The following is a 16,448-nucleotide window of genomic DNA, read 5'->3' as shown; positions in this document are numbered from 1 at the left end:
GTGAAACCAAGGGAGTAGGTACTGGCACTTTCATTAATTTTTCGGCGTCTACATGTTTCTATAGTAACCGTTCAACATATCGCGAGATATCCTCGCGGTAGGTCTTTTCTTCCTTCTCAAGATACTTGTTTAGCTAGCCTACTTGTGTATCGAGCTATCTAACTGGGAAGCTAAGATCACATTATTTGCACCGCCGTAAAGATGCGAAAGTCATGAGAAATTAAATTAATTAATAGATGCAGGTTTATGTATTTAATGGCAGAAAATACATTCGCAGTATGTGATACGTTAGGGACGTCGTAGTAGCCTAACTAGCGTTAAACTCCAGGAAGTTTGTGTGGGGAAATCACTTGCTTGACGTTACAAAGGTAGACTGCGCGATTTGCCTTTTGTGTAATTATTTTGTATCGTCTGATTTCTTCAGCTGTGTTTGATTTTGTCTTTCGTTGCCTTTGCATTTGTATCCACCAGAATGTCAATCCTGTGCGCTGTCGACAATGCACTGAAACAGTGTGAAGTTGAAGAGGGTCGCTCCAACGACAACATTTTCTTATGTAGAGATTTACTGACACATATGTAAGTCTCCTTATTATGAATGACGATTTAATTTTTACGCTGTTGACAAACTTCTACGACTTCACTGTTGCATTTGAAGCTCTGACACAGACAGAGCTGTCATTGTTTTATCTTGCAGGAAAATTCGTCATGCATACTCGAGAGAGGATACAGTTGCCAAAGATGGTACGTTACATCATGCATGATGTGTATTTTGATATTATAAGCAGCAAAGAGTATATAAGTACTTCTATACTCTTTGTAAGCAGTATATTATTTTTCTAAGCACAATGTGACGGATTAGACTGATAATTACGAGTGTCAAATTGAGGTGTATCTGTATGTCTTAAGATTCTATAGAGATTTCTCCTGAGGTGACAGAAGAGCTGGAGCAGCTGGAAAAGCTGCTTGAAAAGGCACGGAGAACCCTGGCCACACATGCAGACCCAAGAGCCAGTACTGCGAAAGGAAAAGGGAGGACTCCTTCCCTGGTAAATTCCCACAGAAAACAAAGCGAGAATATCACCAAAGTCAGCTTTGACAAAAGACCTCCCCAAGTGGCAAAGGCATCATCTCATACCAAAGCAACACAAAGGATTCCCGGAGCTCATGGGCAAACGACCCAGGGTGGCCTATTGAGAGGGCCTGGCCAAACAGAGACCCTTAAATCAGGAGAGGCTCCACCTCTAAACTCAAAACAAACTAGAGTTTCAGTTGATAAAATTTGCACTCAGGACTTGGTTACTAATGGCAAACTGAAGACTCAACGGAAAACCCTTTCTTCTGGTGATGAAATATGTAGGACCAAGACACTCGGACCTCCTGATGCTAACGTTAAGGCAATTTTAGAAGAGATGTGGTAAGCAGTCATTCAGGATATGTGCATCTTTCTCTTTTTGCAATTGTCAAATGCTATAATCAAATGCTAAATATATTTTAAGGATTCCATCTCCTCTCCTGCAATCTTGGACAGCAATGAGGAGCAAACAAAGCAGGTGGGGAACATACTTGACGTCTTCTCAAAATAACTTATAATATCTCACAAATTATTTCAAATTACATTTTTTTTTGGTTACTGTAGATCTTCATGATTGTGTTGCCATCTTAAGGGACATAACTTGGTTGAATTTACAAATTAACTACGCTGCCCTGCCAAAAAATGTCATTATTTTGTTGGGACCACCTTTAGTTTTGATTACATGCAGCTCCCATTTGCCTTGGCATTGTTTTCACAACCTTATGCATCATATCATTTATTTCCATCCAGAGTTGCATTTATCTTTCGTTGAGATCATCTGTGGATGTCAGGAAAGCCTAACCACTGAATAAAGTCTTCTCCAGCACTTCCCAAAGACTGACAGTAGCTGTTTTTAGATAGAGAATGCGCAAAATTCACGGGGAGAAGAGACGTCTTTATGCCAATGTATCTGTCTAAAAAGGAGGTGAAAAATTGCCACCTTGGTGTGAATGTTCACATACAAGCCGGTGTTACGGATCTTAATTGGATGCATGTTAACTGGGGATAAACAATTAGCCCGTAATCACGAGCAGGTAGGTTTACCTTATTTACAGCAGATGTGACTCTGATTAGACAATAGTCAGTCATAATACTAAGCCTACTTCTGTGCAATAAAGAAGTCTGCCCTGAACCACATCTGCTGCCTCAAACTGTGAAAGAGTATTTCAGGGAGAATGCAGAATCATTTTCACAAATGAATTGGCCACCACTGAGTCCAGACTTAAACCTCACCTGGCCTGGCTCGACGGTCTGAAGCCGGCTAAGTCTTTGGGATGTGTTAAAGAAGACTTTGCGCCATTTCCTATCATTAATACAAAATGTTATGCAACTCTGGACACAAACATGTGTTGCATAAAGTTGTTGAAACAATACCATGGTGAATGCAAAAATATGTGCCAAAATTATAGTGAAATGTTGGCCTAGGTGGTGACTTTTTTTTAGCCAGGCAGTATAGATGAAAGCTCCTGTCTTTTAAAAGGTTATGGGACAAGGTGTTGGCCAGAGGTACACAAGTTGTTCCTGAGAAGACACACTTTACGGAGAAGCTTCAAAATACTGTATCCTTTGATGAGGTACTCAAAAACGTATTTGAATGAACATACATTTCATGTTTTACAGTGTACTGTAACTAGTGGACATGCTTTGTAAAAATAACAAACTAAAATTCTACGTCTGTGTAGTTTGTGCAACAAAACGATCTGCAAATGTGCAATGCCATATTTTGGAAACATGTTTGAATAGCTCCACAAAATGTTTTGGCATTCTTGTTTTTCCTGACCTGGCATGGTGTAGTTCCCTATGGAGATGCTTTCTGATGCCCCTGCTGACGCCAGTTCTAGGATGGGTTGCCTCACTGAGCTAGGCAGGGCACTCCATTTTTGTCACCATGCCGAGCGCAGCATTAACCAGTCTTCAACTGAAGGTATGCCAGGCAGTCATATGATGAAACTGACAGAGAATCAGGTAGTTGAAGGAGAGAAGTGGTTACAGTACAAATGTGTAGGAGTAAAGAGCAGGTTTGTCGAAGTTAGCCAGATAGTGAACACCCCTTTATACTGCTTCTTAATTAATGCAATTGGATTAAATGAGTATTTTTCTCATCATGTTTTGGATTGTCCGTTATAATATGCCATTTTCTAATTTTGCTCATTATTAATTACATTTGAAGGTTTCTGACGAACCTCTATCCTGCGTACTGATACTAATAGTACTAATGTTACTAGTACTAATTAATAGTACTAATGTTACTAATAGTACATACTAATTTAAGTGTGTGAGATATGAAAGTAGAGCCACTAGATGGGAGATGTAAACCCAGAGTGATATCTGAGATATCACTCTGTGATATCTTTCATGCAGTATGCCTTAGTTGTTTTTTGTATTTGTGAAATTTCATTATGTTGAAATAGACACTGGGAGACAACATAAGTCTGAAGCAATGGTCAATGGACTTGAGGAGATGATGATGGGTGTGCTGGCCCACACTGGGCAAATGATCTCAGGTAATCAACTCAGTTATTAACTTTAAATTATCAAGGTCCATCTTTCAGGAGTTTTTTAAAGGTCTGTGTATTAAAATCCAATTTTGAGAGTTCATTCGATTTAACATTCTAATTAGGCCTACAGGGAGCCAATGAAATACCCGATGAAGCGGGTCTTTATTAGAATCACAAAAGTTTTCTGGAATGTAAATGCAGTTACATATACTGTGTACACAAAAGTTGTGCACACTACGCTACGTATTTAACATTTCTTTTGCATTTCAAATCATTAACAATTACAGTTTGAGCAGTACTTAAAGACAGAATATAAAGTGCAAAATATGAGTATAAGTAGGTCAGGAAGTGCATTTCCTCTGGATCTTTCTCAAAGATTCAGAGATTTATGACAAAGTTCAAGTATGTTCTGTATATTCTGTTTGTGTGTCTGTGTGTGCCCTCTGTCTCATCAATAATGGGAAGCCTCCTAAATATAAAATGTTCTTTATGTAACCCACATAAATTGCACTGGGTTATTGACTGTAGTTGTAGCGTTTGCCCCCTGTCCATTAGGGGTCGCTGTGCTGCATGTGAACGAGTGCATTGCACATAGAGTAAGAGTCCACAACTGCGTTTTTTCCCCCTGAAGCTCAGAGATATTGCGAGTGAAAGAAAGATTAAGATTTATCAACGTTTCGACACTTCACCGTTTATTTTTTAACATTATGAACACCGTTTATTTTTGCATTTTTCTACTTTTTCCCTTTTTTTGAGGATTTAAAGGATACGTGAACATTGATATAGAAACATTGAACTCTGGGATTGGAATATTGAACTTTGGGATTGAACTTTGGGGTTAAACTTTACTATATTGAACATTTTGTTACTGACTGACTTTACGCGACTGACTTTAAGGGGTTTTACATTTTTCTATTGTGGTTCAATATCTTTTCTTGTGTGTCATAATAAATGTTATTGTCTTTTTCTTCATCTAAATACTGGTCGTTGCCAATTCTCTCCCTATAGCCGAACCTAGCTCTGATAACTCTGGTAATATAGTGGTCCTATATATTGCGTTAAGTTAGAAGCGTTACATCCTTTTTCGTGGCGAGCCAGCCAGGAGAGTTTTGAGCACGACCTTTACCGTTAAATCAACATTTTTGCGTGTTTTGTAAGCATTACGTGAATTATCACTTTTTTTGTTACATTTAGTGAAATTGTTTAAACTTGAGACATGGATTTTGAGCAAAAGTATGGTGTTAAACGGGAGTGTTCTATCGCTTTATTCAGTGTTAATCACACTGATACTGATGCAGACATCACTGAAACTTTCGAAAAATACGGTAAGGTAGCTCAAATAGTGAGATTACCAAGCGAAGTAGACGGTAAGTGTTCTGCCATTGTTGAATTTGAATCCGACGCTGCAAGTGCTTCCATCGAGCCCCACCTTCCTTCTAGCATACAGAATATCACCGACACCACTGTGACATGGTACATAAAAAGTGTGGAAGCCCTCATGCTGACAGGCCAAGACTCTAGCGACTCTAGCATCCTAGATGACAGTAGCGACGCTGACTCTGTCCATAGTGCCACTCCCCTCATAACTAGATCTAGAAAGACCCCCATGTCTACGAAACCCTACTTAGAGACACCGAAGCAGACCAAGACGAAACCCCGTGCTGTGAAAGCTTGCTTCCCCCAGCGTCAGATGTTGTGAGGCAGCTAGGTTCATCTGCCCACCCTAGAGACTACACTAGGCTTTTGGAGTCTGCTTATGGCATCGTTGAAGATGGTGAAGAGATTTTTGCCAAGTTTCTCAATACGAATCAAGACCCTGGTGAAAAGGCTTCCAGCTACCTGCAGAGGCTGCAAACTCTGCTAAGCACTGCTGTGAAAAGAGGCGGAGTCAAGCCGTCTGCTGTCAACCACCACCTGATGAAGCAGTTTAAGTGTGGTTGCTGGGACCATGACCTTGTCCTGCAGCTGGAGCTGAAAAGTGAAAAGTCCCTCGATTTTGCTGACCTCCTGCTGTAATTAAGAACTGAGGAAGACAAGAGAGCAACCAAGCTTGACCGCATGAACCGCCACTTGGGGTCATCCAAAACCAAAACCTCAATGAACGCTCAGAGTGTGGTGAACACCACCTGCGTCTCTGAATACAATGCCAATACACTACAAGCATACATACTGGAAACTGAGAATCTGAGGAAAGAAGTTGCCGCGCTGCAAATGCAGCTTGACTCCAAGAAACATAGAAAAGAAAAGAAACAAAGACCTGCAGTCCCCCAGTCTGCCCTGAACCAACCCAATCCAAGCAGAGGCTCAAGTCCACAGAGCAACTTCTCAGGTTACACCCAGACCTCAGCCCAAGGCCTGGTTTTGCTTTCGATGTGGAGGTGACGGCCACATAGCCAAAGCTTGTGAGAACCCCCTGAACAAAGCTGCTGTCGACCTCAAGTATAAGGAATTGAAGGTGAAGCAGGATGAGTGGGCAGCTAAGTACGGTCTTCATTTAAACTGAGCATGGCTTCTGGAGACGGGCATCCTGAAGCCATTGAAAGAGACACTAGTCCCAAAGAAAATAAAAAAGCCAAAAGTTGCTTCCTTATGCCCACAAGAGAGGAGCTCATGACTGGATTAGTCGGCTCAAGGTCCATGGTTAGTGTCACCATCGGAGGAATCCAGCATGAGTGTCTAATTGATTCAGGTTCACAAGTGACCACGATCTCACAGCCATTTCACGAAACCTACTTACCTTCTCATCCAGTATGTCCCTTAGACAACATAATCGATGTGGAGGGAGCAGCAGGCCAGCGTGTGCCTTATACAGGCTACATTGAAGTTGACATAACATTCCCTGAAACTTTTATTGGTAGGCCCAAGACTGTAACCACTTTGGCCCTCATTGTCCCTGATTACAGTGCCATCTCCGTCCTTGTTGGCACTAATGCCCTGGACCTTTTGTATGAAGGCTTCAATGAAAGTGCCAGTGCGCCTGTTCAAGAAACCTGTGCATATGCTGTTCTCGTCAAGCACCTTCGCAGTCTGTACAAGAGCAAAACTGCACACAATGACAGAGTGGGTGTCGTCAAACTCTTGCACAAGAAAGCTGTAGTCATCCCACCAGGCCAAAGAATGGTGTTAGACGGCTACACAAGAAACGTCAATAGCTTTCCTGAGGCCCCCTTGCTCATTGACTTCCCCTCTCGTTCACTACCAAGTGGGCTGACATTTTGCTCTTACATCATGTCAAGCCCCAGGAAGACATCTTTCAAAGTCCCTGTCTTGCTGAAGAACGAAACAACACATGACGTCACAGTGCCAACACACTGCACTTTGGCAAACCTCACAGCTCCACTTTCAATTTCTCCACTAACCTCCCTGAAGGATGAAGGCCCAACTGGGTACGCTGAGCCTGAACACCCTGTGACTGCTGAGAGCCCCATTGCCTTCGACCTCAGTGATTCACCTCTCTCTGAGGAGTGGAAAGAAAGGATCGAGAAAAAACTGAATTCAATTCCAGAAGTTTTCGCAAGAGAGGACCTTGACTATGGACATACAACAGCAGTCAAGCACAAAATCCGCCTCTCTGATCCAACACCCTTCAAGCAGAGGGTGAGGCCTATCCACCCGTCCGATTATGAAGCCGCCCGTCTCCACCTGAAAGAGCTGTATGATGCCAACATCATAAGAGAGTCTGAAAGTCCGTTCGCATCACCTGTCGTCATCGTAAAGAAGAAGAGTGGCAAGATTCGACTATGCGTTGACTACAGGAAATTGAATCTACAGACAATCAAAGATGCTTACGCTTTGCCGAACATCGAGGAAACCTTTGCAGCTCTAACAGGGTCCAAATGGTTCTCCGTAATGGATTTGAAGTCAGGCTTCTACCAGGTGGAAATGGAAGAGGACGATAAACCCAAAACCGCCTTCGTCACGCCCATGGGATTTTGGGAATTCAATAGGATGCCGCATGGAGTAACCAACGCTCCGAGCACCTTCCAGAGAGTCATGGAGAAATGCATGAGTTCCCTAAACTTGAAGGAAGTTCTTGTTTTCTTAGACGACCTCATTGTTTTCTCAGAAACCCTTGAACAGCACGAAGAGCGGCTTATGAGAGTCTTGCACCGTCTAAAAGAATTCGGGCTCAAGTTATCGCCTGAGAAATGTAATTTTTTCAGGAAGTCAGTGAAAAACTCGGGAGAATGGAGTTGAAACTGACCCTGATAAGATTTCAGCACTCACCACTAGGCCCAGGCCAAACAATATCAGGGAGCTCAAGTCTTTTCTCGGATTCACGGGCTATTACAGAAGGTTCATCAAAGACTTTTCAAAAATAGCAAAGCCCCTCAATGATCTGACTGCCGGCTTTGTCCCTGCAAGGAGAAAGAACAAAACCAAGTCCTTCTCAAATGCAGACCTCAAGTCACCTTTTGCAGAAAAGTGGACGTCTAAGTGTGAGGAAGCCTTTAAAACCCTCATTGAAAAGTTGACTACTGCCCCGATCCTTGGCTTTGCCAATTCAAGCTTACCTTACATACTACACACTGACGCGAGCCTTCATGGTCTTGGGGCAGCCCTGTATCAGCAACAAGATGGACAGATGAAAATCATAGCCTATGCCAGTAGAGGACTGTCAAAATGCGAGCGAAGATACCCCACTCACAAGCTTGAGTTTCTTGCCCTTAAGTGGGCTATAACCGACAAGCTGTCAGACTACCTCTACGGAGCTGAGTTCACCGTTGTTACGGACAACAATCCCTTAACTTATGTACTGTCGTCTGCCAAACTTGACGCTGCCGGACATCGGTGGCTTGCCGCCCTGTCCAACTTCAACTTCAACATCCAGTACCGGGCCGGCAAGAGAAACCAGGACGCCGACGGTCTGTCCAGGCGCCGCCATGACTGCGAACAGGCAGATTCCAGTGCTGAGGCCGAAGACAACCGAGTGCAGCAGTTCTAGCAGCAGTGCAGCCACCTTCCCTCAAGAAGCAGTCAAAGCTGTTTGCCAGAGACAAAACCTAGAAAAGCCCTGTAATACAGAGGAAGACAGTAACTACTTACCTGTGATCGTCGAGTCCCTTGCCATGGATGCAAGCGCTATCCCGCCCGAGTTCATCCACACTGATTTGCTTCCAGGGTCCAGCACCCTCCCCAGAATGTCACAGCTGGAATGGGCTGCTGAGCAAAGAGCTGACCCAGTAATCAGCAAGGTCATTGACATTGTCAGTGCAGGAAAGCGGCTTTCATACCGGGTGAGGCAGAAAGAGGACAGAGAAGTCCAACTGATGCTACGAGTTCAGGATCAACTTGTCATTGACAATGCCGTCCTCTATCGTAAGAGAATGAGCAAGAGTGGGCCATTGTTTCAACTTGTTCTTCCCAAGAAGTATCGTGAGACGGCTCTTGAAAGTCTACACAACCTAGTTGGCCACATGGGATTTGAAAGAACGATTGATCTTGTCCGCATGCGTTTCTATTGGCCGAGGATGGCCATGGACGTAGATGCAAAAGTAAAAACCTGTGAGAGATGCGTTCGTAGCAAAGCAAAAGCTGAGAAGACAGCTCGTCTCGTAAACATTCGGACCAGCAGACCCCTAGAACTAGTCTGCATGGACTACTTGTCCTTGGAGCCTGATGGCCGTGGGACGAAGAACATCCTCGTCATCACTGACCATTTTACTAAGTACGCTGTCGCCGTACCAACCGCTGACCAAAAGGCCAAGACAGTAGCCAAAGCTTTGTGGAACCAGTTTTTTGTCCATTATGGCCTGCCCGAGCGTCTGCATAGCGACCAGGGTCGCGACTTTGAGTCTGCAGTGATCCAAGACCTCTGCCTTCTCCTAGGGATTAAAAAGACAAGAACTACTCCCTACCATCCGCGTGGTAATCCGGTAGAACGGTTTAACCGTACGCTTTTGGAGATGCTGGGTACCCTTGAAGAGGAAAACAAAGTCAAGTGGCGTGACTATGTTCAACCTTTAGTGCATGCGTTCAATTGCACCAAAAATGACACAACAGGCTTTTCCCCCTACCAGCTGATGTTTGGGAGACAGCCAAGCTTACCTATTGATGTTGCATTTGGCCTTAACCCAGCTGGTCAGAGCAGAGTTACTCACACAGACTATGTGAAACATCTCAAGGAGAACCTGAAAGAGAGTTACAAAATTGCAATTCAAAACAGTGAGAAAATCGCCCTGAAAAACAAAGAAAGGTACGACATGAAAGTAAGAGAAACTGTCCTGGAAGAAGGAGACCGTGTCCTGGTCAAGAACGTCGGATTGAGGGGAAAACACAAGATAGCGGATCGTTGGAGCCAAACCGTTTACAAAGTGGTGAAGCGCATCAATGATTCTCCTGTCTATGTCGTTGCCCCAGTGAACTCTGATGGTCCCGAGAGGACGCTGCATCGTGACTTACTTTTACCTTGTGGCTTCCTAGCGCCATCCATCAAAGCAGAAGTGACTCAGTGCAAGCCAAAGAAAACAGCAGCCCAACCCGCTCAAAGTCCAGCATGTGAGGAGGGAGAGCTGTTGAGAGATCCCTGTGAAAGTGAGGAAGAACAAGTCATTGACTATGGTGTCCCTGACACTACTTATCCGTCGATCACTATTGTGCACGAAATCCCTCAGACCAAAGCAACTCGTTCAGTGAATCCCGCACAGTCAGACCTCCGACCTGAAGCCGAGGTGTTTCAGCCTGCGGCATGTCCACAACAAGACCCTGGCGCGGATGAGTCTTCCAACTCAAGTGAAGACGAGCCGAAAGAGAGTGAATTGTCTACTGATGTAGAAGAATCGGTTGCTGATGTAGAAGAGGAGAAGGAGATGACAAACCTTGTGGAAGAGGAGAATGAGTTGGAAACAGTGCCTGAAACAGAAGAAAGAGTTGAGCAGAAATCTATGGGAAACACAAACCCTGATGAGTCATCCGAACAGGAATCCAGACTGGATGATGTCCAAGAGGGAGAAGATCCAGGAGACACAGAAGTGAGACGATCAGCTAGACAGAGAGCAGAGCCTGACCGACTGACATACCGGACGTTAGGAAATCCCCTGACGTTAGTAATGCAGTCTTTATTTAAGGGACTTGACCACGCTTTTACTAAAGCTTTAGACTTAACTCCAGTGATTACTCCCACTCGCTTAGACGTAAGTCACTGCAGGCACGATTTGATTTAGTAGTACATGCAGAGGCGCATGCACATTCAGGAGGGGAGGATGTAACCCACATAAATTGCACTGGGTTATTGACTGTAGTTGTAGCGTTTGCCCCCTGTCCATTAGGGGTCGCTGTGCTGCATGTGAACGAGTGCATTGCACATAGAGGAAGAGTCCACAACTGCGTTTTTTTTCCCCTGAAGCTCATAGAGATATTGCGAGTGAAAGAAAGATTAAGATTTATCAACGTTTCGACACTTCACCGTTTATTTTTTAACTAATCCTTTGTTTAACTTTTTCAAGAAGACGTTTCCGGTTGAATTATTACTCCTGAAGATCGTTTGTGTCTTAAATCATTGAATCTCCGATTGGTTTTTTTGTTGTGCATCTTCTGCCACGATTGAGAGAGAGAGAAACGGCGAGCCATCCTAAGGACTGTGACCAGTGTGTGTGTGCGCCTACCTGTGATGCCTGTGGCCTGGACGCAACCTGTTCTGGATTACAGATAAGATTAAGATACACATCACTAATTTCCTACCCGGGTAGTGATTAGTAAGGCCTTGTTTCATCTTTTTTTTCCTTTACAAAAATACGTACGAAGATCTCTTTTTTTGCATTTTTCTACTTTTTCCCTTTTTTTGAGGATTTAAAGGATACGTGAACATTGATATAGAAACATTGAACTCTGGGATTGGAATATTGAACTTTGGGATTGAAACATTGAACTTTGGGGTTAAACTTTACTATATTGAACATTTTGTTACTGACTGACTTTACGCGACTGACTTTAAGGGGTTTTACATTTTTCTATTGTGGTTCAATATATTTTCTTGTGTGTCATAATAAATGTTATTGTCTTTTTCTTCATCTAAATACTGGTCGTTGCCAATTCTCTCCCTATAGCCGAACCTAGCTCTGATAACTCTGGTAATATAGTGGTCCTATATATTGCGTTAAGTTAGAAGCGTTACATTTAGTTGTTTAATTAAAACTGAAATGAACTCCTATTGATGCTACACTTATTTACAATATGAAGAATGGAGTCTCTGACATTTTCAGTGCGCACAACAAGCACCTGGTATCGTCATGTTGTTGTCATGGGTAGGACCATGAACTTTTTCATCGGTTTTAGAAGAATTGCGAACACCCGTAGCACTAAATGGGTTTCCAGTACGTTGAAAATGGACGAAAAGGGGAATTGTAACATTTTGTTACTTTAATAGTAACTAGTTGCTTATATGTGTTTCAGTACTGGATAAGTATCACAGACAGGAGCCTGAAGTGTTGTGTCCAGTTAGAAGGAGGGGAGCATGGGGAGACCCACAGAGACCCTGCCTGCCCCCTACTGTCTGCTACCACAATCAGGCTGAGCTCCAGGAGGTAGCTCACCTGAGACTGAGGGTGCAGCTACTACAGCAGGAGACGAAGCTCCAGCAGGTGACAAGGTTTTAAATAACATTGTGTTCTGTTTCATTAGCTGCCACACTGGATTAACATTGAAGTTGGAATTGAAAGATATAAGGTTGTCTGATGATGTTTGACTTCTAACAGATTCTCAGAGATCGTCTCCACTGTGGTTTGCCTTCCTTCTCTGCTGTTGACCTTAGAGGACAGTATTCTCTCCTGGGGGAGGGAGGACTATATTTCCCTACTCTTGTAATGGACACTGAGCCAGATTGAGTTGAAGTTACTTCAGCAGTCCAGAAGAGTTGATGTGTGAGTGTTCTGCCATTTGTGTCTGTTGTGAAAGTTTGGAAGGTGTATTTTCATATGTATAATATATATATATATATATATATATATATATATATATATATTGTTTCAGGAAATGAGCGCTGTTTGTGTGTGCAAGCTGTTTGTTCGTGTTGAGCTGTTTTGAGTGTTTAGTCAGAAAAAAACACTAGCATATCAGGATTTTCATTAAAGCCAATCATGTGGCGGTAATATGTGGGAATTTATGCCTGCTTAGTGTGTTGCAATTTCATTTCACCAGCAGAGGGAGCCATCTAAAACTGACCTACTCTGATGTTACTATTCAATTTCAATATGGTTGGATAGAATTGCATTTTGAATAAATAAATAAATACTTTCAAAAGTCTTTATTGTCATGGTGTTGTGAAAATTATTTATGTTAGCCATCACACTGGGTTAATTTGTAGTGATCTTTCATATCATTTCAAGCAGCAAAACACACTCAAGGCTGTAGGAATAATGGTTAGATTAATTAGATCAATGCAATTACTAATGCCGCCATTAGCACATTCCTACTGAGCTGATGTCTTCGAATGGTGGTAGGAGGTAGCACCACAGGCTACTGTGAATGTGTAAATACACAAAAAGAATGCTCTTTTCACAAATGTGATGCAATGCATGACTCAGGAACTGTGCTTAGTGAGAGTCCTCCCACTGTAGGGGTCCACTGGTCGTCTAAGTTGGCTCAACACAAGGGAGCCAGATGGAGTACATGCCATAACAATGGTCCCCACACTCAATACTCAAACTAAAAGACAATCCCTTATCACAGTGAATTTAGAGTGCCAAAACCCACAATAGTCCCTGAGGTACAGTTAATGACTGCATATATTCACAACTAAAGGTGTATAGAGGTGCATTCTCATGGAGTTATTGTAGTCTGGGGAATATGTTCTGTCTTTAGGCAATAGCAGGCCGCTCATGTGTGTTACATACAAGTCAAAGAAGCTCAGAGGAGGGAGCGGGGAATGTAGTGGTGGATTTGGGTGCATACAGGCTGCTCCAGAATGGAGGACAGGTGGCGTTTGGTTTACACAGAGCGCCGTGGGTGTTGGAGTGCTATCCTCCAGACTGCCCCCTCTCCTGGGCTCACATATGCGCAGACATTTCTGCTCTGAGTCACCGAGAACAAAGTCTCTGCTGACTGAGAAAATGGCTAAAAAACACCCGAGTTTGGGGTGGAGATCAAGATGAAAATACTACAGTCAATGAGCAAGATAGGAACAGGGATTTGTAACAGCTGTTTTTTGCCCTATTGGAACAGTTTGATTCAACCCTCCATTCAAAAAATTGAGGATACAGATATCAACATTTGAACTGATAATTGGTGGGGAAAACACCTCCAAAAACTGACCTGCACTAGAAAACAAGAGTAGGTGGTATTGATATATTGATGCAGGGAAGCTGTAAACAGCCCTTCACCTATATGGCTCAAGCCAGGGAATGCTTCTGACAGAAGTAGAATTTAGCACGAATCTGCAATTAAGATGTGCCCGGAACCATCTCGCCTCCATCCAATTTCTCTCCTGTGCATCCTTCTGTTACCCCGCCTCCTCTCATCTCACCCCTTATTTGCCTCTCCTCTCCCTCTCTGGAGGCAGATATTGAGTCAGTCATGAGTCATTCTGCTCATCTAGTTTTATGGTTTACTGCTCGGTACTGTGTCTCACCTCTGCATCTTAGGCCATACATATAGACCTCCTTTAGAGACACATCAAACTTCAATAGACTTTTATATGCCATCCATCTTGCCTTCATATTAACGTTTTGTCAAAGCTCTATGCAAAAAGAATATATAAGATTCCCCTTACAAACATTACTTGACACAATGCAAAGCCATACCAATCATCTGTCTGTCTTGTGTTACTGTGTGCATGTGATATTCATAGTGTTCATTTTATAACTGACATTAAATAGGGTGCTTATGGGGCTCATTCCCTTCTTTTCCTCAACCTACAAACATATTGCTAGAACAGTGCAGGCACAAAAACACACCTCAACACACACAGCTGCGAATGAGCTTAGCACGCTCCCATCTCCCATTAATTTGAGAAGGACATTTGCCACCCACATATGTGCACACCTATACACAATTCAGTTAGCCTACCATGACCTATCCACCACACTTCCCTCTGGGTACAGCCTAATCTCTTCAGAGCGTAATAGGTAGGTATGTGACACGCATACAAATTGAATTAAGCTGTTGGTATACTTGCGTGTTTTTCACAATTTTGTGCTTGAGTGTGTTTTTTTCTGACGGTGTTTCCCTAAGGAAAATTCTGTCTTGAATAATGACACATTTTATCCTTTAGGTGGGTTTCATTGAGCGATTTGGTTGTCTCTCCCTCTCTGTGTGTATATGGGGGTGGATGATGTGTGGGTGGGTGCGCCTGTGCATGCTCAGATGGGATGAGAGGAGAGAGTGAATGCCATTGGTCTGTCACTGTAGGAACAGACACCGCAGCTGTGCTGCTCCCGTGTGTGTGTGTAATGCATTGTGATGCGTGAGATGCTCCTGATGGGCATTATGATCACTCTTTCCCACAGGATGTAAACTGACACACATTGTCCCTCCTCCTCACTGATAAACGGGAGTTGAACAAGGAAAAATCAAGGCTCTTGTGAAGAGAAAATGCTCCATCCATTGAAAAGGAAGAAGGGGGCAGGAAATTGCCCCTCTCCTCTTTCTCCTGCGTTGCCACTCCCATCCCCCCGCACCCCATAACATGGACAGGCACGCACATCCACACTGTACAGACACTCCGCTCTGGGCATGCACGTCATCCTGGACTGTAGCCTATCAGCAGCCTATAGCCACCCACTTTTCATCCTTGGCCCCACCCCTGCTACAGGCTACATATAAAGCAACTCTCAGTTTTGGAGATAAACCGCAGCATGCTGTGAGAGGAAGCACGGCAAGCAGGGGGAGCACATCACTGCAAGGAGAGAGGGAGCACAGCGCTGGAAGGAGGAGAGAGACCAAGGTAGAAAAGAGGAATGTAAAAAGGAAAATAACAAAAGCATGTGAGTGAATTCTAGTCTTCCCGAAGCTTTTCAGAGAGGCTTCATTGTTTTTCACGAACTGGTGAATAATTAAGTGCTTTATTTCTCTTTCTTTGTCTCTCTCTCTCTCTATCTCTCTCTCTCTTTCATTCACTCACATTATCCCGGGCCAAGGCAAGGCTAGTGGCCTGTGAAAGCAGGGTGCCCTGGTTCTCTCCTCTCCTGCCCCACGCTGTAGCTTCAGAATGGGCTGCACTGCAGGACACCCGGCCTGCCAGCCCCAGTCCCCTGGAGCCTGTGGAGTGTCCGCTGCTGAGAACCACAGCGTAGGACCAGAGGAGCTAGGCCCCAAAGCTCCAGACGTGCTGTCCTCTCTGGAGCGACTCTCCCAAGCCACAGGTGGGGTGGAGAAGTCCTGGTACCGCTGTATTTTCCCCTTCGGCATAATCTCCCTGGTGATCGGCATCGCAGGAACGGGTGTCAGCTACACCTACAATGATCTCCCACAGACCAAGGTGGCTTCTGTGGTGCTGCTGGTTACTGGGTTGATCCTGGTATTAATGGCCACAGTCTGCTGGACAGCCCACAAGAAGAAACGCAGGAAAAAAAAGGAAGGAGCATCCGTTAGTTCTGAGCAGTGCCCACTATGACGGGGGGAGTTGGAAAAGGATAGAAATGAAGCGAAAAGGATAAAGGGATTGGGGAGCATGCTTGGTGGCTTTTGACTCACAGCATCCCTCTTTAGGATTCTTCTTTTATTCTGCTGATGAGCTCTGTCCACTGACTGACTCAGGAGAAGCAACCACGTGCACTGAGAAAGGTGCAAAAAAAAGTATATGCACACTTTTTGTGGGCTAAAAGTCTCATTTGTACACACTCAAGGATCGGAGTGGAAACACTTTTAAGTGGCAAGAGGGGCACATGCAGTTTACCGTCACACAGCAGGTGTCTAGTGTCAAAACAAGCCAGAAGAAGCACCAC

At 43.9% G+C, this 16,448-nt stretch overlaps 2 protein-coding genes across 3 annotated transcripts; both read left to right on the top strand.

The window, feature by feature from the left end:
* Nucleotides 1-111: 111 nt before the first annotated feature.
* On the top strand, nucleotides 112-12,814 carry tedc2 (tubulin epsilon and delta complex 2). Of its 2 annotated transcripts, none has more exons than XM_076266068.1 (10): nucleotides 112-368; nucleotides 472-576; nucleotides 695-741; nucleotides 907-1,414; nucleotides 1,497-1,550; nucleotides 2,553-2,631; nucleotides 2,867-2,996; nucleotides 3,484-3,576; nucleotides 11,962-12,149; nucleotides 12,264-12,814. In XM_076266068.1, exons 2-10 carry the CDS (start codon nucleotides 473-475, stop codon nucleotides 12,390-12,392), a joined length of 1,332 nt encoding a protein of 443 aa, XP_076122183.1. In that variant the 5' UTR covers nucleotides 112-368; nucleotide 472; the 3' UTR covers nucleotides 12,393-12,814. The 2 variants fall into 2 exon arrangements, with proteins under 2 accessions (XP_076122183.1, XP_076122182.1); XM_076266067.1 differs by having other exon boundaries at nucleotides 2,553-2,646.
* A 2,845-nt stretch (nucleotides 12,815-15,659) lies between these two features.
* LOC143103255 (transmembrane protein 100) lies at nucleotides 15,660-16,158 on the top strand. The gene has a single exon (XM_076267074.1). The coding sequence runs from the start codon at nucleotides 15,713-15,715 to the stop codon at nucleotides 16,115-16,117; it is 405 nt and encodes a 134-aa protein (XP_076123189.1). The 5' UTR covers nucleotides 15,660-15,712; the 3' UTR covers nucleotides 16,118-16,158.
* The last annotated feature ends 290 nt before the right edge of the window (nucleotides 16,159-16,448 follow it).

The sequence above is a fragment of the Alosa pseudoharengus genome, unplaced genomic scaffold, assembly GCF_046254945.1.
Source record: "Alosa pseudoharengus isolate Yale_2024_CS ecotype anadromous, Long Island Sound unplaced genomic scaffold, YU_APseudo_1.1 YU_APseudo_1.1_scf_4, whole genome shotgun sequence".
In the NCBI taxonomy this organism is placed as follows: Eukaryota; Metazoa; Chordata; class Actinopteri; order Clupeiformes; family Clupeidae; genus Alosa; species Alosa pseudoharengus.
The sequence above is the reverse complement of the archived record's forward strand: the minus strand, read 5'-3'. Positions and strand labels throughout refer to the sequence as shown.